Here is a 24,793-nt window from a genome sequence, read left to right on the forward strand (position 1 = left end):
TTTAACATTTACTCTGTACCTAATACAACAGAGCATCAAAGTCCAAAATGCTCCAAAATTTGTACTTTTTGAGACCAATATGACAATCAAAAGAAATGCCCTTTGGAACATATTGGATTTCAGATTTTCAGACTAGGGATACTCACCAGGTAATATAATGCACAAATATTCCAAAAGTCAAAAAATTTCAAACTGTAAAACACTTGTGGTCCCAAGCATTTTGGATAAGGGGTCATGTGTGTATGTGTGTGTGTGTATTTAGAGTCTTTATTTATTATTCAAAAAATAAAAACAGCCCAGCAACCTCTTCTATCATATTTCTTTGATTTTTATAAACAATGAGAAACGTTTTGCAAATACTAGGATTTCTGCTGTAATGTAGATCCTCAAGAACATTTGCTCTCCTATATTTTAAACAGGTATACTTAAGAAGGGCAGAGGTGGCCCTTCTGGGTGGCTCATGCCTGTAATTTCAGCACTTTAGGAGGCAGAGGCAGGTGGAAGAAGGTCAAGCGATCAAGACCATCCTGGCCAACGTGGTAAAACTCCCATCTCTACTAAAACTATAAAAATTAGCCAGGCATGGTGGTGCATGCCTGCAGTCCCAGCTACTCGGGAGGCTGAGGCAGAAGAAGCGCTTGACCTCAGGAAGCGGAGGTTGCAGTGAGCCAAGATTGTGCCACTGCACCCCAGCCTCGTGACAGAGCAAGACTCTGTCTCAAAAAAATAAAAATAAATAAAAAATAAAAGGACAGAGACTGTGGGAAATGAAAAACTTATATTTACCTGTCAGTTATGTCAGATTTTTCATGCACTCTTACAAGGTGCAAATAAAATTTGTGTCATAATCACCATCTTTCAGGTTTGGGGGTTTCTACTCATAGTATCTTGGAGAATGACAGGATCAAGATAAAGAACAGGGTCTCACAGAGGACAGCACAGCAGTCCAAAACAAAGCCAAGACAGGCAGGAGGAGGTCAGAGAACACTTACTGGTAAGTGGTTGGGCTGACATTGATGCGCCGAGGGTGACTTCCTGACTCGAATTTGCTTGCCAGCGTGACATTATTTCCAAACAGGCAATAACGTGGCATTCGGACCCCAACAACTCCAGCCAGCACGGAGCCCGAGTGAATTCCTATCCTCATCTGAAGAAATGAAGGAAAAAAAGAACGCATTTGTTTCCATTTGGTATGCAATTATTTTAATGAAAGGCACTGCTAATTATTAAAAAATTAAACTATGAGCTCCTCAAAGACAGGAACTGAGTCCTGGTCATTTTTGTGAGCCTGATAGCTGGACTATTATAGTGCTCAATGAACATATATGCTATGGAATAAACAAATGGATTAAGCATATGAAAAAATTTAATTTCCACATGAATCTGGTCCAGTTACAGGTTAACTCGGGTTTCATCTGTACATAATAAAGTCTAACTTAAAAAGCGTATTTATCTCCACTTTCTCCCTCCAGTTATTCTTACATAAAACTTTATTTGTTCCTTTCATAGCAGCAAACTTAATTAAATATTTATTTCTGTTTAAATGTTGGATTTTCCCAATACAGAAGGATATATACGTTTATATATATATGTGTATATATGATATCTATTTACTGCTAAATATTCAACATTTAGCATAGTACCTAGAGCAAAGCAGGTATTTGGCATTAAGTGATAAATGTTGAATAAATTGGCTGAATTCCCCAACATATTATTAAAATGGAGGTAAAATAGAGAATTCAACCCTTGAGACAGTCAATAGGTATTGATTAAAAATTCTGAACAGTAAATTAAGTGCTCTATATTTACTCTCTGAGAACCTGATACAGATCAGTCTGTCTGGTCCATGCCTTGGAAAAACCCTCAATTTACAGTTGATATACAATTAAACATGATCACAGACATAGAGTTATACTGACACAGTCTACACCAAAATAACTGAAGCTAATGGATAACAAGTGGGAAATGATATCCTTAGAAGAATGTAGAGTGTTCCTTAGAGGGAAGAAAGCTGACCCCTGGATGCCTACCAAGTAGCCAAGCTATCACCCTTTCACCACCAGGCTCTCTTTGTCACTCTGGTTGTAAGGATAAAAGTCCCTCTGAGAACAACCTTTGTCTTGGGGCTGGCTATTTCTGCAAATATCAACTCATAAAAAGATAGATAGGTGGAAACTAATGTGACCTAGCTGTATCTCCTGATAACCTTGTCACCTTCTTTTAAAAAACTGACTCTCAAGTTTATTTGGAAATTTAGTATGGTAGAAAGAATCAAGATACATCTGAGAAAGATGACAAGTTAGAATATTTGCCCTAGCAGATGTCAAATGCTAGTATAAACATATCTAATTAGTGCATGGATACCATCATATAAACAAATAGACTAATGTAACATTTAATCCAGAAAGGCTGCCATGCATATGTAATGCGAGATTTGTAAAAGTTGGCATTTCAGGTAAGTGAGAAAAAGATCTTCATGTAACAGACATAACTTTACAGCTTTAAAAATGATTAAGAAACAATTGGTAGTATCAGTAAAACTACAAAATATACTTTAAAAACACAGACTTTTATTTATCTAGCAATAATACTTCCTAGGTGGGTCATCCAGATTGCCAGACCGTTCTGTTCCCCTCAGTAATTCAGAGACCTGATCTTGTTCACTGGTCCTCCTCCATGTCTTGGTACATATCCAGAGCACCCTCATGTTCCAACTCATGGGATGTGGAAAGATAGCAAATTTATCATTTAAAGTCATCTTCATTTATTTCTGTAGATTCAGATTTGGATCTGGCATCATTTTTCTTCTTCCTACAGAACTTCTTAAATATTTCTTATATTGTAGACTGATAATAAATTCCCTTTTTTTTATGCTTGAGAAAGTCTTAATTTTGTCTTCATATGAGAAAGATATTTTCACTGCATACAAAATTCTAGGTTGAAAGAGTTTCTTTCCCCCAGTAGTTTAAAGATGCTGCTCCACTGGCTCCCCTCTTGCAATATTTTGGATACAAAATCTGCTATCATCTTTATCTTAATTTTTCTATATATAACATATCTTTTTCTTCTGGTTGCTTTTAATTTTTCTTTTATCATCAGTTTTAGGTAATTTAGTTATGATTTCCCTTGATTTTTTTTTTCTGTTTCTTGTGTTTTGGGTTTGTTGAGTTGTTAGATCTGTGGGTTTATAATTTTTATCAAATTTATAAGTTTTCTAGCCATTATTTCTTTGAATACTTTTTTATTGAGAGGGAGTTTTGCTCTTGCTGCCCAGGCTGGAGTGCAGTGGCACTGTCTTGGCTCACTGCAACCTCCACCTCCCAAGTTCAAGCCATTATCCTGCCTCAGCCTCCCAAGTAGCTTGGATTACAGGCTTGCACCACCACACCCAGTTAATTTTGTATTTTTAGTAGAGATGAGGTTTCTCCATGTTAGGCTGGTCTTGAACTCCTGACCTCAGGTGATCCGCCTGCCTTGACCTCCCAAAGTGCTGGGATTACAGGCATGAGCCACTGCACCCAGCCTCTTTGAATACTTTTTTTCTATCTTTCCCTTTCAGAGATTCCAATTACGCATATGTTAGGAGCTTAAATTATTTCTAAAGTCCACTGATAATCTATTCAAATAATTTTCTCCATTTAGCTGAGATAATTTCTATTGCTTTGTCTTCAAATTTATATTTTCTTTTGCAATGTCTAATCTGTTAATCACATTCAAGATAATTTTTCATCTCAGACATTGTAATTTTCCTCTACAGAAGTTCAATTTGGGATTTTAAAAAATTTTCTAGGTATCAATTTAACTTTTGAACATATGGAATACAGTTTAAAAAATCATGGTTTTAATTCCCTTGTCTGGTAATTTTAACATCTGTTTCAGCTCTGCATCTATCCATTTGGATTCATTTTTCTCTTCATTATCAGTACTATTTCTCAGATTTTCTTTATGTCTAGTAATTTTTGATTGGATGCCAGATATCATAAATTTGACTTCTTGAGTGTTGGATATTTTTATAATCTCATAAATATTAGTGAGCTTTGTTCTGGGATTCAGCTAAATGGCTTGGAAACAGTTTGTTCCTTTCAAGTCTTGCTTTTAAGATTTGTTAGGCAACACTGGAACAGTGTTTCATGAAGGGCTAATTATCCTCCCTTACTAAGGCAAGAACCTTGGGTACTCTCCCTAGTGTCCTTGATTTATGAAGTTTTCCAGTCTGCCTGATGGAAACAGGCATTTCCCCCCCAATACTGTGTAAGTGCCAGGTGCTTTTTCATCTAATCTTTTTGGGTGTCTCCCTCACACCCGGGGCTCAGGTAGTTTCCTCACATATGTGCATTAATCACTACTCTACAGAATACATAATGAGGATCCTTGGAAGACCTCAGGGGGTCTTTTTGCAACTCTCACTTCTCTGATACTTTGTCTATGATCTTTAGCCTCCTTGCTCTCCCAAGACTCTCAGCCCCATCTTTTCAATTCAAGAAGTTTGTCTCCTGGTTTGCCCCTGCCAGAGCCACAGCATGGATGCCTCTCAAGGCAGTTAGCTAGGACAATCACAGGGCTCATTTAATTTGTTTCTTATCTCTCAGGAATCACTGTCTCCCATTGTCTAATGTACACTGTCATGAAAACTGTTCTTTTATATACTTTGTCTCAATTAAAAAAAATTTTTTAAAGATAGGAGTATAAATCTATTCATTGTACTCTATATTGGCTGAAGGTAGACGTGAGAGCTACTTTTTTTTTTTTTTTTTAAAGTAAACTGAAAAACTTAAGCCTGTTCTGATGAGGGATTCTCTTTTTGGACTTAAAGCAAAACATGCTGAGTAACAGTATTCCTCTTAAATGAAACAAGTGTAAAGCACCTTTCTCTAAAATTAGCAAAGCACACGGCAATATTACTATATTTCTTTGGGTTTGTTTACTTGCAGAAGATTTTTATGGTTATCTTGTGCAATGCATGCTTGCTTGAAGTACACCCAGACCTTAGATGCTGACTGTCAGTTTGAGATTCTGATTACTACAGTGATCCTTTCAAGCAGGAGGAGAGCAGAAGTCAGTATTACATTGACACATTTTACCACCTCTTTTTTCTCTACTTTCTGTAACAACAACAACCAAAAAAAGACTCCATACACCATACCAACTATTTGAAAGGCTTATCTAGTTCTATTTCTGCCTCCTTTCAAAAGACCTGAGGATTTCTTTTCAACCTAATTTTTAGAATAATTTATTATAACCTGAAAAATGCTGAAGATAAAACTCTGATATCCTTGAAGAGTTGATAGAGAAAAACAGGGAGGGTCATAGAGAGGAATAGTCACTAAATTAAAAATAGTCATCTCTCAAAATAGAGAGATGACTATCTAAAAGAGGCACAAGAGTATCAACAACCACAAAAACAGCACTGACCCACTGTCACTGTCACTATCCTATCACAGAACCGGACTCAGAGAATTATTTAGTTTGGGAAGTAAGGCAATACCACTGGAAACTTACAAGCTGAATCAGCAGACTGTTTTCTTTTGCATTTCTTTTGACAATTTATTGAGATTTCCCAGGAATTGTTGCCTATATAAGGAAGTCACTGATTGCCCCATTCAGAATGTGCCAAGAGTATCTAGCAGTAAGACAAACAGTGAGATACATTTAACCATCAATGAGGGCTTTACATTCATTTCAGCAAGATTTAACTTTGTTTAAATGGGTTAACTAAGCAGTAACACTTGCATCTTTCTGGCCAGTATGCTCTAGTTAAAGAGGATTACTTTGCACTAAACCAGTGGTTCTCACCTGGGCCATTTGAGCCCCTCAGTGGACATTTGGCAATGTCTGGAAGCATTTTTGTTTTTCGCAACTGGGAGGGAGAGCTACTACTGGCGTCTGTCTGGGTAGAGTTAGAAATTCCTAGAACAGCTCCCCAGCCGTGGAAAAGAATTTTCTAGCCTCAAATATCAATAGTGCCAAGTGTGAGAAACTCTGTACTCAACTGACCTCTAGCAACCTATTAATCTTAGTAAACCAGGATAAACAAAAATATAAATGCTTTCATCTGATCAAAGTTTTGACAAAGCATACTAGACTTTACTTTTAAGAGAATGCTTATGGAAAAAAACTGTCCTAGGAATTTACTGAAACACACAAAAACTTCAGGATATATACTGAGATTAGGGTATCTATCACCCAATATTTTATATATTCAATGTATAAAATAATGCAAAACTCTGGGACACATTAAACTCCCCAATTATCAAAACATTCACTTATTCTCACAATATTCTACTTACTAAGTTCATAAACAGCTGCATTTAAAAAAAAATTCCTCCTACAACTTTTAAAAGTAGAATGCTTGTACAGTTCTAGCTCAGCAAGCCAGAACTCTCTCTAGCTTAGTAAAGAAGCAATGTTGGGTTAGGAGAGCAGCACAGATCCTTTAGTTCAGCTCCTTCATTTTACAAATGGACTGAAGACAGAAGAGTACAACAAAAATAGTGCATTAGTGTTAGGGTCAGCTCTAGATCATATTTCACTTGGCTCTGAGTTCAGCGCATTATAGAAAAAATGCCCAAACTGAAGAGATGCCTCAGCCTGCTTCTATTAGGCCCATCAGACTTAATCAGATAAAACAACAAACAAAATCAGATTTAATCTGGTTTTACCTACTTTGTCTACGCAGAAGAGCTAGTGTATTCCAGTTGAACCTCAGAAAAGATAAGTTATGCATCTTATCGTTCATGCTTTTCTACACTAAATATTTCCTGACTGGTCTACTCAGCACACCTCCCAAAATGCTTAATGCATTCACACCTGCCAGCTTTTACTCATATTGATTGCCTCACATTCAACCTTAATCACGGACTCTCTTCCAAGTGCTCAGAATACAAAGAGAAATAAGTCTACATTTGTTGTTTTAGCATTGTCATTTGCTGTAAAAGATAAAATAGCTAACTGAAATTATGATGATTGCTATGAAGTTAAAGTATAAAAGAGGGCAGGGCACTAGTGATGGGTGGGTGGGGCTGACCAAGTCGAGAATCAGTAGTCTCTCTCAAGAAAATGCTCTCTAAACTCAATGCTTCCCCACCTACCTGTGGAAAAGTGATACAGCTGTAGTCAGGAGGGTTGGAGGAAAATATCTAGGTAAAGTGAAAATAATGTTCAAAGATCCTCAAGCCCGAAGAGCTTTGGCATATTTAAGAAATTGAAAGGAGGCCTGTCAAGGTAGCTGCTGCTTAAAGAAAAGAGGAGAGAGGTGATATTAAAGCTGAGGGAATACGCCAGACAGCAGATCATACAGCACAGGATTTCCCAATCTTTGCACTCTTGACATTTTGTGTTGGATAATTCCTTTTTATGGGTGGCCTGCATTGTGTATTACAGGATGATCACCATCCCTGGCCTCTAACCACTAGATGCCAGTTGTAAACAGAAGGAAGAAATCATGTCCTGTTAGTTCTGTGGCATAACAGAGTGCAGACTTTATATTCAATCCTGGCTCTACTATCTACCCAATCGTGGTAGAAATTCTCCAGCCAACAGCACTGTGATTTTCTTTAGGCAATTCACTTTCTCCTGTTCTCAGCTCCACAGGTTTTGTGGGACTGACTCTACCCCCAGGTCTAGAAATAGATCCAAACTGGCTAGGGTATGACAGTCCCCCAAGGTTAGCAAATAATTTAAGAAAAGACAAGAGTAAATCTCAGGAATTGTAAGAGAGCCATAAGAAGAGACCTCCTTTTCCCCCAGCTAGTGCGGGATACGTTTGTGAACACTGTACAGCATTCCGGTGAACAGCTAGAGCCAATTTGAAACCATGGTTGTGGGGGTGCGAGGGACTTGGGCTGTAGCAGACCCCCTTGTAGAGCCTGAGGATGAGGCCAATACTGGGAAGGCAAAGCTAAGAGAACAACAGAGATGCCAAGTTCATGGTAATATAAATTTTGCAGCTGTATCTAGCCTCTTAAAGAGCTAGTCCTACCTCTGGGCTTCTGTTATTTTTGTCAATGGATTCCTTTAACTGTTTATGCCAGCTTATTTATTTTGTAACTTGCAAAAGAAAGACTCTTATAAGAGACTCTAGCTGTCTCTTTTAAGAGGTTAGGCCAGTCAGCTAACCTCTGTATTTATTCATAAGATAATAATGGTAATACCTTCTTGGCATTTTTAATATCTTCTTAGGTGGGCTGTTAGCAGAATCAACTGAGAGAAACAACAGGCCCACAGTAGACACCCAAAAAGCTGTAAGTTCCTTTCCCACACTTCCTGATGTCCATTCTATTTCTCATGGTGTCAAGGACAATGCCACACACCCATTTATAATTAGGTAAATAGATTTACTAATTCTGGAATGTGCAAGTCAAACTGAAACCATGATTAACATTATGAGCTAGCAAGTTAATAAACAAAAATTTGTATTTAAATGGTCTTATTTGTGCAAGAAAACAATGTCCAAGTTAAAATAGGTCTATAGTAAAAAAAAGAAGAAAGTCTTTTAGTAGAAAAAGCCAGTAAGCTCTTCACTCATGCTTGCATTTAAGCATGGCTTTTAGATTTATGTGATTTAGATTCTAGGCTTTGGAAAAGTCTTTAATTAACTGCTTTAATAGAAAGGAACTTAAAATCATTGTGCACATTGCGAGGCAAGGGTAAAACAAATATTTAATCCTTTAACCAGAATTAAAGTGTATTATAAAGTTTTATTATTAAATACTCCTTTAACCAATATAATGAGGTAGGTAAAATTTTTTACATTGTTGCTTCCTTTTTTTCTTAATAATCAATATTTTTCTTCAAGAAAGTCAATTAATATTTTTAACTCAAATTTTGGAAGCTCAGGATTCTTAGGAAGAAAACAATCGGCTCACTCTAGTAGCTTTTACAATTTCAGCTTATTTCCTAGATGTGCAAGGAAACAGGGTGAAATAATTTCTGTGGTTTTGTGGCATCTTTGTTTTTATCAGAGGACTCAGCCTCCAGTCCAATGGTGTCAGAATTTCTCATTTTCAAGTCATAGGCTAGGACAAATAGCACTTTGGGCTAAATACCTTACTGTGTTTACTGTAAACATTACAGAAGCACCATTCATAGATAAATTTAACTTCACAGAAAGTATTTGACCAAATAATCATTTTCATCACTGGCAATTTCAGACCATATGATATGAACTATTATGACTTTCATAAAATAAAACACGGTAAAATTTTAAATAATATTTTGCAGTTGGGGAAGAAAGTGGGTTTGTAATCTTGTTTACATTTCTGGTGAGGAAGGATGAAAACCTACAAACCACTCCTTAGGAGGGCATGTCTCGGATCATATAGCTGATGGCACTGAACAAAATATCAGATAATGCTGTGGGGTTACAGCCATATGGCTCAAATTCACCACTACCTTCTCACAGGGCACATATTAATGTGAATGTTGTTATTTAAATACATTTGATGCCTGGTAAGATATTTAAATTTGACTCAGCTTGTAGGAGTGCTGTTATTAACCCTAACAAGCTGAATCTGAAGTTTACCTCTATACTAAAAAAGCCTTAAAAATCTTCTCAAAGTAAGAAACTGATTTAAATCAACTGAGATACTTAGATTTCATATGCAGGTACTTAGAAATAACCAGCATATAACTTAGCGGTTAAAAAAATATCATTTTGTGTTAGAAATGTGGACAATTGACATATTTAACAACATAGTGATATACTTTAAGCACATATAAACTGACCATTATACTGAAGAGTAACAGCATAAATTCAAAGATGAAAAGCATGTTTAAGGAATTCAGGAAAACAATTGTGACTTTTTTCTATCACTTGATTTTCATACTCATATGTAGAAAAGAATTGGAAACCTTTTTCTGACATCCAATCTTCGGCTATCTACCCAATGGTGCTAAGGAAACACTCTAATAATCACATTGATAACATTAATCAAATCATTCTGTGATATTTTAGTTAGTAATACATACATCTTTATTGTATAATTGCCCAGATTAAAATCTACCTTTTATTAATATCCTTGTTAATGGCTTCATTTTTAACAAAGTCTGTTAACTCCTAAAACTTCAAAGCTCTTAGAAGTTTCTATCTTGAGACTACCACTGGAAAATATTCCTACCTACTTATCAATTCAGTCAGTTAATAAGGAAAATCATATTCTGTCAAAATGCAGCTCTTAATAACATAATCTAGAACAAAATTTCTAGGAAGAAATTTCATAGCAGCATAAATTAAAAAATGATTTTAAAACTTTATGTAGAAATGAAATCCTTTGAAAATAGATAAAGGATCCGACTTCCAAGATGGCCGCCTAAGAATAGCTCAGGACTTCAGCTCCCAGTGAAAGTGCAGAGGGTGAGTGGACGCTGCATTTCCAGACGAACTCTTATTGCCCACAGACCAGGAGATACCCAGGCAGAGGGGTCGCCAGCGTCGCAGTCCCAGCCGGTGCGGCTGTTTTGGCCCCCGCGGGGCTGATTCCGCCCGTGCGGCTGCTGTGACCACTCCCTGTTGCTGCGGTTCTCCGTACAAAAGCCACTGGTCTGGGAGCCCTCTTAGCTGGCGAGCAGAGCCTTGAGACGGCAGAATAGCCCATTCATCTGAAATAGCGAGCCAGGCCAGGAGATTCCTAGGCAAAAAATCCGCCAGGAGCCGGCGCCGCGGTCCGAGCCGACTCCGTGAGTCGCAGCACGGGAGATCCCGGCGCCTTTTCAACAAGCGACCGGAACGCGGGGTCGTTCAACTTAAAAGAAAAGACTCTGAGTCAGGGAGCCAGGTGATCAGGCTCGGTTGGTCCCACCCCTCCACCCCCAACAACAACGAAAACAAAAACAGTAATTGGAAACCCTCTGGGTTGAGCCCTTCAAACCAAGCACAGCTGAACCGGGATGGTCTGGCTCCGTGGGGGAGGGGCTTCCGCCATTACTGAGACTCTCCACCGCTACGGAGGCAGGCTGCCGTTGCCGAGGCAACCCGCCGTTGCCGAGGCAACCTGCCACAACAGAGAGAGTCCGCCATAACAGAGGCGGGGCCACCATTGCCCAGACAGTTCTAACTACGCCCATATAAAAAGGACTACAGGGAAGAGCTCAGGGCAGCTGGGCGGAGCCCACAGCAGCTCAGCAAAGCCCCTGCGGGCAGGCAGAGGCTAGGCGTGCTGCTAGCTGGGCGGGTCCGACCTGAAAAAAAAAAAAAAAAATCAAAAAAGGCAGTAGTGCAACGGAAACTCATAAAGCTCCAACTCCCTGGGACAGAGACAGACAACAGGTGGATAAACCCACAAAAATGGGTAGAAACCAGCGTAAAAAGGATGAAAACTCCCGAAACCAGAACACCTCTCCTCCTAAAAGTGATCACAACTCCTCACCAGCAAGGGAACCAGACCGGATGGAGAAGGAGGGTGATGAAATGACAGAATCAGACTTCAGAAGATGGGTAGTAAGAAACTACAATGAGCTAAAAGAACATGTTCTAACCCATCGCAAAGAAAATAGGAACCTTGAAAAAAGATTGGACGAACTGCTGACGAGAATGGACAGCATAGAGAGGAGAATAAGTGAATTGATGGAGCTGAAAAACGCAACACGAGAACTTCGTGAAGCATGCACAAGCTTCAACAGCCGAATTGACCAAGCAGAAGAAAGGATATCAGAGGTCGAAGACCAACTCAATGAAATAAAAAGAGAAGGCAAGAACAGAGAAAAAAGCGCAAAAAGGAATGAACAAAATCTTCAAGAAATGTGGGACTATGTGAAAAGACCTAATCTACGTCTGATAGGTGTACCTGAATGTGATGAAGAGAATGAATCCAAGCTGGAAAATACTCTTCAGGATATTATCCAGGAAAACTTCCCCAACCTAGCAAGGCAGACCAATATTCAAATCCAGGAAATACAGAGAACACCACAGAGATATTCCTCAAGAAGAGCAACTCCAAGGCACATAATCGTCAGATTCACCAGGGTTGAAATGAAAGAGAAAATGCTAAGGGCAGCCAAAGAGAAAGGTCAGGTTACCCACAAAGGGAAGCCCATTAGACTCACAGCAGATCTCTCAGCAGAAACCCTACAAGCCAGAAGAGACTGGGGGCCAATATTCAACATCCTTAAAGAAAAGAACTTTCAACCCAGAATCTCCTATCCAGCCAAACTCAGCTTCATAAGTGAAGGAAAAATAAAATCCTTTGTGAACAAGCAAGCACTCAGAGATTTCATCACCACCAAACCTGCTCTACAAGAACTCCTGAAAGAGGCTCTACACATATAAAGGAACAACCAGTACCAGCCACTCCAAAAACACACCAAATGGTAAAAGAGCATCAACACAATCAAGAATCTGCATCAACTAACCAACAAAACAGCCAGGTAGCATCAAAATGACAGCATCAAATTCACACATAACAATACTATCCCTAAATGTCAATGGACTAAATGCCCCAATCAAAAGACACAGACTGGCAAATTGGATAAAAAGCCAAAACCCATCAGTGTGCTGTATCCAGGAAACCCATCTTACATACAAGGATACACAAAGGCTCAAAATAAAGGGATGGAGGAAGATCTACCAAGCAAATGGAGAGCAAAAAAAGGCAGGAGTTGCAATTCTCATCTCTGATAAAATAGACTTTAAAGCAACAAAGATCAAAAGAGACAAAGAAGGACATTACATAATGGTAAAAGGATCACTGCAACAAGAAGAGCTAACGATCCTAAATATATATGCACCCAATACAGGAGCACCCAGATACATAAGGCAAGTTCTTAATGACTTACAAAGAGACTTAGACTCCCACACAATAATAGTGGGAGACTTTAACACCCCATTGTCAATATTAGACAGATCAACCAGACAGAAAATCAACAAGGATATCCAGGACCTGAACACAGACCTGGAACGAGCAAACCTAATAGACATTTACAGAACTCTCCACCCCAAATCCACAGAATATACATTCTTCTCAGCACCACATCACACCTACTCTAAAATTGACCACATAATTGGCAATAAATCACTCCTCAGCAAATGCAAAAGAACAGAAATCATAACAAACAGTCTCTCAGACCACAGTGCAATCGAGTTAGAACTCAGAATGCAGAATCTAACTCAGAACCGCACAGCTTCATGGAAACTGAACAACTTGCTCTTGAATGTTGACTGGATAAACAATGAAATGAAGGCAGAAATAAAGATGTTCTTCGAAACCAATGAGAACGAAGACACAACATACCAGAATCTCTGGGACACATTTAAAGCAGTCTCTAGAGGAAAATATATAGCAATGAGTGCCCACATGAGAAGAAAGGAGAGATCTAAAATTGACACCCTATCATCAAAATTGAAAGAGCTAGAGGAGCAAGATCAAAAAAACTCAAAACCTAGCAGAAGACAGGAAATAACTAAGATCAGAGCAGAACTGAAGGAAATAGAGACACAAAAAACTCTTCAAAAAATCAATAAATCCAGGAGCTGGTTTTTTGAAAAGATCAACAAAATAGACAGACCACTATCCAGATTAATAAAAAAGAAAAGAGAGAATAACCAAATTGATGCAATAAAAAACGATAAAGGGGATATCACCACAGATTCCGCAGAAATCCAAACCATCATCAGAGATTATTACAAACAACTCTATGCACATAAACTAGTAAACCTGGAAGAAATGGATAAATTCCTGGACACCTGCAACCTCCCAAGCCTAAACCTGGAAGAAGCCGAAACCCTGAATAGACCAATAACATGGTCTGAAGTCGAGGCAGCAATAAAGAGCCTACCACCCAAAAAAAGCCCAGGTCCAGATGGGTTCACAGCTGAATTCTACCAGACATACAAGGAGGAGCTGATACCATTCCTTCTGAAACTATTCCAGACAATCCAAAAAGAGGGAATCCTTCCCAAATCATTTTACGAGACAAACATCATCCTGATACCAAAACCCGGCAGAGACTCAACAAGAAAAGAAAATTTCAGGCCAATATCCATGATGAACATAGATGCAAAAATCTTCAATAAAATACTGGCAAACCGATTGCAACAGCATATCAAAAAGCTCATCCACCATGATCAAGTAGGATTCATCCCGGGGATGCAAGGCTGGTTCAACATACGCAAGTCCATAAACGTAATTCACCACATAAACAGAACCAAAGACAAAAACCACATGATTATCTCGATTGATGCAGAAAAGGCTTTTGACAAAATTCAACAACCCTTTATGCTAAAAACCCTCAATAAACTAGGTATTGACGGAACGTATCTCAAAACAATAAAAGCTATTTACGACAAACCAACAGCCAATATCATACTGAATGGGCAAAAACTGGAAGCATTCCCTTTGAAATCAGGCACTAGACAAGGATGCCCTCTCTCACCACTCCTATTCAATATAGTACTGGAAGTTCTAGCCAGAGCAATCAGGCAAGAAAAAGAAATAAAGGGTATCCAAATTGGAAAGGAGGAAATCAAATTGTCTCTATTTGCAGATGACATGATTGTATATCTGGAAGACCCCATCATCTCAGCCCAAAATCTCCTGAAACTGATAAACAACTTCAGCAAAGTCTCAGGATACAAAATCAACGTGCAAAAATCACAAGCATTCCTATACACCAGTAATAGACTTCAAGAGAGCCAAATCAAGAACGAACTGCCATTCACAATTGCTACAAAGAGAATAAAGTACCTAGGAATACAACTAACAAGGAACGTAAAGGACCTCTTCAAGGAGAACTACAAGCCATTGCTCAACGAAATAAGAGAGGATACAAACAGATGGAGAAACATTCCATGTTCATGGTTAGGAAGAATCAACATCGTGAAAATGGCCATACTGCCCAAAGTAATTTACAGATTCAACGCTATTCCCATCAAGCTACCAATGACCTTCTTCACAGAACTGGAAAAAAACACCTTAAACTTCATATGGAACCAAAAGAGAGCCCGCATAGCCAAGTCAATTCTAAGCAAAAAGAACAAAGCGGGAGGCATCACACTACCGGACTTCAAACTATACTACAAGGCTACAGTAATCAAAACAGCATGGTACTGGTACCAAAACAGAAATATAGACCAATGGAACAGAACAGAGGCCTCACAGGAAATACAACATACCCACAACCATCTGATCTTCGACAAACCTGACAAAAACAAGCAATGGGGAAAGGACTCCCTGTTTAATAAATGGTGTTGGGAAAACTGGCTAGCCATGTGCAGAAAGCAGAAACAGGACCCCTTCCTGACACCTTACACCAAAATTAACTCCAGATGGATTAAAGACTTAAACATCAGACCTAATACCATAAAAACCTTACAAGAAAATCTAGGCAAAACCATTCAGGACATAGGTGTAGGCAAGGACTTCATGACCAAAACGCCAAAAGCAATGGCAACAAAAGCCAAAATAGACAAATGGGACCTAATCAAACTCCACAGCTTCTGCACGGCAAAAGAAACAGTCAGTAGAGTGAATCGGCAACCAACAGAATGGGAAAAAATTTTTGCAGTCTACCCATCTGACAAGGGGCTGATATCCAGAATTTACAAAGAACTAAAGCAGATCTACAAGAAAAAAACAAACAAGCCCATTCAAAAATGGGCAAAGGATATGAACAGATACTTTACAAAAGAAGACATACAGGAGGCCAACAAACATATGAAAAAATGCTCATCATCACTGGTCATCAGAGAAATGCAAATTAAAACCACACTGAGATACCATCTCACACCAGTTAGAATGGCGATCATTAAAAAATCGGGAAACAACAGATGCTGGAGAGGATGTGGAGAAATAGGAACACTTTTACACTGTTGGTGGGAATGTAAATTAATTCAACCATTGTGGAAGACAGTGTGGCGATTCCTCAAGGACCTAAAAATAGAAATCCCATTTGACCCAGCAATCCCATTACTGGGTATATATCCAAAGGATTATAAATCATTCTACTACAAGGACACGTGCACACGAATGTTCATTGCAGCACTGTTTACAATAGCAAAGACCTGGAACCAACCCAAATGCCCAACGATGATAGACTGGATAGGGAAAATGTGGTACATATACACCATGGAATATTATGCAGCCATCAAAAACGATGAGTTCACGTCCTTTATAGGGACATGGATGAACCTGGAAACCATCATTCTCAGCAAACTGACACAAGAGCAGAAAATCAAACACCGTATATTCTCGCTCATAGGCGGGTGTTGAACAATGAGAACACATGGACACAGGGAGGGGAGCACTACACACTGGGGTCTGTTGGGGGGAAATGGGGGAGGGGTGGGGGGTGGGGAGGTGGGAAGAGATAGCATGGGGAGAAATGACAGATACAGGTGAGGGGACGGAAGGCAGCAAAGCACACTGCCATGTGTGTACCTATGCAACAATCTTGCATGTTCATCACATGTACCCCAAAACCTAAAATGCAATAAAAAAAAAGAAAAAAATAAAAATAAAAAAATAAATGCCTCCTTAGTGCCCTGTAATAAATAGCTGAAAAAGTTGAAGCTACTTTGGAAATTGGGAGTATAAAAGGTTTATCCTTCATGATTATGGCTCTGTGAAAGGAAGCATGTGAGAAGAACAAAAGTAACTAGTGAAAAATCAGTGGCAGCACTTTCCATTTTCCAGGTTTGGGAAATGCTGCAGGCTATATCTCTCTCGGCTGAATAAAGGCTGTGAGAGTGCCAGAGAAAATAAATAAATAAATAAATAAATAAATAAATAAATAAATTAAAAAAAAAAAAAAAAGAAAATAGATAAAAAGATTTAGGAAAGGATTCTTATTGTATTACACATGTGTTTATCAATTAGTAATTCATTCATCTAAATTACTTAAAGAAAAAACAATGCATTTGACAGAGGTGTAAGAAAAAAAGGAATTTTAGTAATGAGTTTGATGGTTAAATATAATGCTTATTATCTTTAGCAAGCCGTATCTTCTTTTAAAAATAAGAATAAAGCATGGCTAAGTTTATGCTCCAGAATAAAAATACAGGAACAATATTAAACCCCTGAGTTGCAATATAGAACTCTTGGTACACACCGGAATCAACCGGGGAGCTTTAAAAATGCTGCTTTGAATTTGATTACTGGAGGGTAAGATTTAACTGATCTGGAATGAGGATTAGGTATTGGGATTTTTAACCCTCCCTCAGGTTTCTAATGTGCATCCAAGGTTGAAATCCATGAGTGTACAAAAATCACTTAACGTTTCACAGATATATTCACAAATAATATTTCAGGTTCCAAGTAATTTATATACCTCTACTCTTTTCCGAGCAAGTCATTTTAACCAGCATTCTACACATTCCTTCACATGTATATACACATATATACTACCTATTCAATTAGGAAATACGATATTCCATCCTGCTCCCAGGACACTGAAGTTATCAACAAAATGTTTCCATATATCTCCTGATGGCTTTTAAAGGCCACAAAAATACATGCTTAATGAAAATATTAGTAATCAGGACAGAATTGTGAACGCTCCTCAGACTTAATGCATTCCTGTTGGTGTAAGACAGAAGTTTTCCCGAGACCTCAGCACATCTGTTTTTGTGGCAAACACAAAACAGTTTGGGTGGCAATCCAGGCTCATGTATACAGCATTTTATATAAACTTTCTATATAAAGTGCTTGTGGGGGGCAATGGGACTCCAAAGAGAAACGACGACTTCTTGGGTGTTGATAATTACAGAATCCCCGGCAGTGCATGGTGCTGGGGTAGAGGGCATTTTAAGCTTATGAGTGCTGAAAGAGGTGTTAGCGTTTTGGAAGTTGTCATAGGCTTTGGAATATGACCCATGATTTATCATATTATCTTGGCACTCTTGGCAAGTTAAATATTTTGGTAATCCTCTTTCTTAACCCTGTTTTTCATTATTAGAGATGAATGATACATAATGATAGTGTATATTTATACAAACCCCTATAAAACTGAAATAGTCATACAGTGTTATCAAGGAAACAGAACAAGGGAAAGCTTTTTCTGCAAAGTTAAATTGTTTTAAACTTTTGAAAACTAACAAAGCTAAAATAAAATTCAAAGACATACAATATCAAATGTAAATCAAACTGTCATAACTAAGCCTAAGGAGGCATGACTAACAAATTTAATGTGTGTCCTAAATGGGACCTTGAAACATAAAAGAATATAAGGGAAAAATTAAGAAAATATGAATTAATTATAGACTTTAGCTAATAATACTGTATTGATACTGGTTTCTTAATTGAGGCAATTGTGCCATATTAGTTTTGGGAAAAAGTGGGTGTGGGATATTTGAATATTCTCTGGACTATCTTTGCAAATTATTCTGAAAAATGAAAACCGTTCTAAAATCAAAAGTTTATTTTAAAATGTCTCCAATAAAAATGACATATTTACAATTTTTTTTTTTTTTGGTCACCCAGTCTGGAGTGCAATGGTGCCATCTTGGCTCCCTGCAACCTCCACCTCCCAGGTTCAAGCAATTCTCCTGTCTCAGTCTCCTGAGTAGCTGGGACTACAGGCATGTGCCACCATGCCTGGCTTATTTTTGTATCTTTAGTAGAGACGAGGTTTGACCACGTTGCCCAGCCTGCTCTCAAACTCCTGGCCTCAAGTGATCTGCCCACCTCCATTTCCCAAAGTGCTGGGATTACAGGCATGAGCCACCATCCCCAGCCAACAAAATGTTTCTTATTGATAAAAAATGTTTCTTATTCTTATCTTCAAATTCAGACAGTAAGGAACTGTAATGTGAAATAAAAAGGTTGAAAATGACAGTATCAAAAAATAACTGACAAGTGTTAGAGAGAAGTGAGTCAACCAACGATAACAAAGCTAATTTCTTTGGTACATACATCCCATACTCTAATGTGTATTAATGTTGTTGCCAACATTTATTCCATTTGGGCATTAGATGGCGCTCATGTTCACTTTACTGAGCAGGCTGGCTATTTAATGTCAGCAATAGGTCTCTCAACTGGAGAAGTGTCTTTAAGATTTGACCCAATATTACTTTCAGAGATTAAATATGAAAACGAAATCAACCTCGTAATAAGGCTAAAAGCTTTGGATTGGGTGACAAAATTCAAATAATGAACAAAACTGGAAATTAAGAAATTACTAAGCAAAATTTGTAAGTCTCAAGGAATCCAGTGGTGGGCTTCAAGGCATCCTCAGACCTACTGAAGTTATGAGGACAGATGTGCCTGTGTTGCATCCATAGTATCTATCAGCGTTTCAAAGAAGTTCATGGATTTCTCAAATTTTGAGAACCATTATCTTAAGTTTCTGTTCAGTTCCAAATCATTGCTGTGTCAACACCCACCAGTGGATTTTGGATTTAGTACTAATCTTTAAATACTTGTTAATTGAATAAATAAGTAAATTAATAAGCAGAAGAATAATTAAAAAGGAAAGGAAATGCTATGCCAGACACAAATGTTCCTCTCTTTCTCTTCTAAATACTTGCAGCATGATATTTTTGACACTGAAGGCATTGGATGCTCATTCATCTTTGTACTCTTCAGGATTTGCAAAGAATGAGAAGCACCATTTAAACAAGAAATCTTGAATCAATGCTTTATACCTAGTCCTACTTCTGCTTGTCGGATTGTTCTGATAATTGATAAAGTAATCTCAGACTAGACTTTACCAAATTGTATGTTGAAATCCTCCCAAATCTAGCCATTAAAAAACAAACAAACAAAAAAAAAAACTAGTTAATGGCTGCAAAAAAAAAAAACCCCAAAAAGTTGGGTAATGAGGGTGAAAATCACTACTCAAAACTCAAGATTTTTCTTTTAGTGCTTCAGTACAGCTGTGATGTTTTTATTTTAATAGTGCCCTTAGTACAAAATAAAAGAATAACAGAATCATGACCCAGTGAGTCTATGGACTAAAATATGTCATTTGATTTAACTAGAGCTCTTTTTTTACCCTGGGCTTTGAGAAAAAGCTCTGACGTTTGAAATAAAAGGCTTGGTAGTATTCATTTGTGATTAGCAACTCATCCATCCCATTCAAGCAAACAAAAGAAAAAAAATAGGAAATTTTCTTTTTCGGAAAGGGGACTTGCTAAATGAAGAACCTATACAAAGTAGTCATCAAAGATCAATTCTGTCTGTGTGTGCGTGTTGCACACAGTGTCAGTTTTAAGGAATCCCTTGCCATCCCTAAATCAGAATGGTTAGTACTGATTTGTTTTGACCCCATTTCCCTAGACACATGAAATTCAGAATACGAAATACATAGTTTTAACCAAAGCAATATCTTCATTAGCAAATGAATTTTTCATTATTTATATGTTTGCATATGTGTAATTTTATAAGACTATTAAAATAGTTATTTGATATATTTTATTATAATACAAAGACACCCATAGATCTTAAAACACACCAAGCTGTTTGTCTCCCCTGATCCTTTAGTATTGTTTCCCCTGACTGTGCCCCAATACTTCTCTTGAGAAATTCTCATCGCCACACAGCCCCAGCTTAGCCAGCATCCCTGCTCCATGCCCGCGTATAAGTTGTTTCCTCTGGTTTCCTTAACCCTTCATCCAGCTGGATGGTTTCTCACTTTTCAGACCACATCTTAGAAGTCATTTATTCTGGGAAGCCTTTCATCAGGAACTTACTTAGGAATCCCTGGTATGAACTGTATGCACGATTCTTCTCTCCTAGCATTTCCAACACTTTATTTTGATTGTTTTGTTTTGATTACCTGTCTCCTTTGCTTAGTACTGAGCTCTGGGAAAACAAAGATATAACAACATCTGTCTTACTCACTGTTAAATTCCCAGAACCCACCAGAACCTTCCTGGTACATAGTAGTAACTTGTTATTTAAGTAAAAAATGGCCAGGCACAGTGAGTCACACCTATAATCCCAGCACTTTGGGAGGCCGAGACAGCAGATCACCTGAGGTGGAGTTCCAGACCAGCCTGGCCAACATGGCAAAGCCCCATCTCTGCTAAAAATAAAAAAATTAACTGGTCATGGTGGTGCATGCCTTTAGTCCCAGCTACTTGGGAGGCTGAGGCAGGAGAATCACTTGAACCTGGGAGGCAGAGGTTGCAGCAATTCAAGATCATGCCACTGCCTTCCAGCCTGGGCAACAAGAGTGAAACTCCATCTCAAGAAAATAAAAGTAAATGTATGAATTTAAACTACTTCTTTAAAAATCTCTGAACATAAATTAATATGCTTTTTGAATTAGATATTTGAAATGTATTTTGTTTTCTTCAACTATTTCACCTCCTAAAGGGAGTTTTGTAAAAAAAAGAATTTAAATAAATTATAGTTTGACAGAAATTTAAGATATTCCTCCATTCCCTTTCAGTTTACTTTTTCTACCAAGTTAAAAACAACCACATGAATAAATGAAACAAGCCAGTGTATCCAAGCCGTGGCACCTGCCCTGTGATATTATCTAAGGGTAGCCTGAGCCTCTTTCAGCAATGTATACCAGGAACCAGTAACACATCAGAAGGCCAGGACAGCTACTGTGGGCCTCAGCCCTACAAACAATCTAAGAGCATATGGCAGGCAGAATTGGCCAACACAAGAGTTTATTCATCAGACTCAATTTGTCAGATCCTCCACTTCTCAAGTTAAAAGGAAGAAGAGTACAAGAACCCTGTAAGGAACTTTTGTTGAGCTGGGTTTATTTTTCATATTGTCACATAACGAGATCCACATTGGTCTCAATCCCCTAATCTAATTACCTTATACTTCCCTACTGTCCCATCTCACTCCCTTTGGTCACTTGCCCTCAAGTGCCTTTATCCTGTTTACATAGAAGGAAGCTATGGCTCTCTTTCTCTTGAGCGTTTATACCATCCACACTGGTAATCAAGGCTTTTTATTCTTCAAATTCTGAGAAGTCCGTGCTAACATCATGGTTTAAGAGTCTTGGATTTAAGCCTATTTGAAAAATCAGTGTTCCATTCCTGGTTATGCAACGTATTAGCTGTCTGGCCTTATAAGTGAGTCATTGTTACTCTCTCAGCTTTCATATCCCTGTGTGTGAAATGAGGATAATGTGGCTACCTGACAGTGCAGATTCGAGGATAACTATCCTCATCATTATCTCTAGCATTTTATTGAGGGCTTAGCGTGCCCCTCACTCTGTGTTAAGCCCCTCTCATCTATTATTTCATTTGAATTCACTTACAAGACTAGCTTTACCACCAAACCTTATTCTCCTAAATCCTCAGATAAGCTTATCTCCAAGTATACAGACAGCTTATGTAGATAATGTTTATTAAAAGAAGCCCCCAACAATTGATGTTATTACTTTTTAAGAATATTAATTTTCATAATATAAATTTAATTATACTGTGCAGAAATAATTAGGATTGCAGACCCAATTATTTAAGAAATCCCTTACTGTGGTAGAGCACAACTCAGATATTTATGATATTTCTATGTTTCTTATTACATAAATTCTTATTAGCTAAAATTCTAACTATGATACTTATTTGCATGGTGTAAATATAGGAGAGTATATTCTAAAATTATTAGAATTATACCAAATAGTTCAATTTTAAAATATATTTTAAAAAGTTAATCAGGTAAAAATATTATCAAAACAAAAATCAAGCCATGGTAGAATATTATTTAGAGTATACAGTAACATTTTAATATATAATTAATTTTTATCACAATATTAATAAAGTGTTCCCATGGATAGGGGTTAGTAATATTTCAGAATACTTTGAGCCAAATGTTTGAAATGATAAATTATCTTATAAGCTTAAAAAGTAGTCACTGACAGGCATTTGCATGTTTAATTAAATGCTTGACTCTCCAGTGGCTACCACAATGACAGCAGTGAACCCTAGTTTCTTACTCCAGACTTTTTTTCCTCCTTTTATATATCCATCTAAAGACTGTGTATTACTCTGAGGGGAAGGGGAGGGCAAGGAAAAGTAGATCTTAACCAATGCAATTCCCCACTTTTCAATTGGTAGGCTGGAACAAACTAGAATTTTATGAACTACAAGGGCTTTGAACAGATTCTGAAAGACATTAAGAGTGTGAAATTGACTATGAATATTTTAATTATTGTGATAACACTGCTTCCTTCCCTAGTGCCTGACATATATAAAGCAGATCAATAAATGTATAAATATTGAGTAAGCAAGCAAAAATTAAGTAGTACATTGACAGACTGTATTTCTTTTTTAGAATAGTAATATGGGCTACAGGATGGATAGTGACCTTAGATCTGGGGGTGAGCAGGAAAGACTACAGGCTAAAAGTTTTTAGTGACATTTGAGTGGTAATGGTAATGAAAAGAAGGGAACTGATTAGAGACGTATGTAGGAGGAAACTTGATAAGACTTGGTCACTAACTGGATATAAAAGATAAGAGATAGCATTATCAAGAAGGATATCCCAAACTCAGCTTCATGGTCTGTGTCATCGATTGGAGTAAGAGCTAAAGGAAACCTAGCAAGTTCCCTTTGGGTGGCGTATAAAGGTGGTGGGAGATTGTGAAATAATTTTGAATGAGAGACATCAGCTTTGAGATGGTTCTAGATGTTCTGCTTGTGGCAGGTTTACCAAAGAGTGTGTGGCCTGGGAAACGAAAAGAGCTGGATGAATAATTTTGGAACATGAACACTGAAAAGATTCATAATCACGGGTAAAACCAAGGACCTGAAGCCAAGTCAAGTATGTGAAATTTTAGAGCCAACAGGTTGGGATTGCTGGTCAGAACAAAATGGCAGAACAAAACTAGGAAGCAAGAGATGCATGAAAAGTCAAGTGTTGAAGCATGAAGTAAAGTGTGATAAAAAGAGTCCTTGATATCAATGCAAATATCTTAGGACAAGAGCCAGTCTCAAAGCAAAGCGTGCCTAAGGTCTGGAGAAAGAAGGAAGCTGCAAAGAAGGACATCCATGTTGTGGTGAGCCAAGTCAGGTTTTGACAACACCAGACCAATTCAAAAGCTGTTCTGTGGGATGCAGCCCACCCTGAGAGTTTCCTGGCCCAGAGTCCTCTGAAGCAGGCTCACTGACTCTGTCAAACAGAAGCCACCCACTGGCCTTTTTCCACATCTGCAAGATGAAAACATGACATGAACTTCTCCATTAGATGATCTTAGTCCCTTGATCTTGGAAGAAAATCACATTCTTAATTTCTTATGCCCCTGAATAATTTTCAATCTATTAAACACAGTGCTCAGGTCACATTTTTGAAGGGCTCCTTTGCTCCAGTCATTTAAAAAGAATTCAGTGAAAGAGTATATATACATTTACAGAAAAATATCACAGAGTTCTTAAAAATAAAAGGAAAAACCACTTATATTCAGAAGCTAGACTTTGTACACTAAAATTGCTTAGGAAGTGTCTTGCCAATGCTGCCTCCTAAATGTCTCTCAAATTTTCTTCTTTTCTTCATTCCTACTGTTCCAACTTCAGCAGAGGTTTTCATGCTCTTATCTGGACAATCACATGAATCTAATTTCTCCACCTGTCTCCAGGCAGTTTCTCCTTCAAACTTCCAGTACACAGCTACCAAATGGTTCTTTCCAAAATATTCTAAGATAATCCTCTGAACAGATTTCTTCCAAATTAGAAACTCCCAATAGCTCCCAACTTCCCACTAATAATATCTAGAGGTCCCTGTGAAAGGAAGTCATAATGCCTAATGGTCTGGCTTCTCCCAAATGTCCCATTTCATCTGATGCTCCTCCTGCCTTTATAATTGTTTCTATTAAAACACCACATGACTAGTTGTTTACTAAATTTCCCAAATAATTTCCTATTTCTCAATTTTTGTACATGCTATTTTTTTCTTCTTGC

General features: G+C 37.9%; 1 protein-coding gene across 2 annotated transcripts in view; it reads right to left on the reverse strand.

The window, feature by feature from the left end:
- The window catches only part of GUCY1A2 (guanylate cyclase 1 soluble subunit alpha 2), a 325,806-nt gene that overhangs the window by 38,764 nt on the left and 262,249 nt on the right, over nt 1-24,793 (reverse strand). For both annotated transcript variants that reach the window (XM_039471375.2, XM_074400512.1), the window contains exon 7: nt 993-1,147. In XM_039471375.2, the coding sequence (XP_039327309.1) occupies nt 993-1,147 (155 nt within the window). The remainder of the gene's footprint in view (nt 1-992; nt 1,148-24,793) is intronic.

This window comes from Saimiri boliviensis, chromosome 6 (assembly GCF_048565385.1).
Source record: "Saimiri boliviensis isolate mSaiBol1 chromosome 6, mSaiBol1.pri, whole genome shotgun sequence".
Lineage (NCBI taxonomy): Eukaryota > Metazoa > Chordata > Mammalia > Primates > Cebidae > Saimiri > Saimiri boliviensis.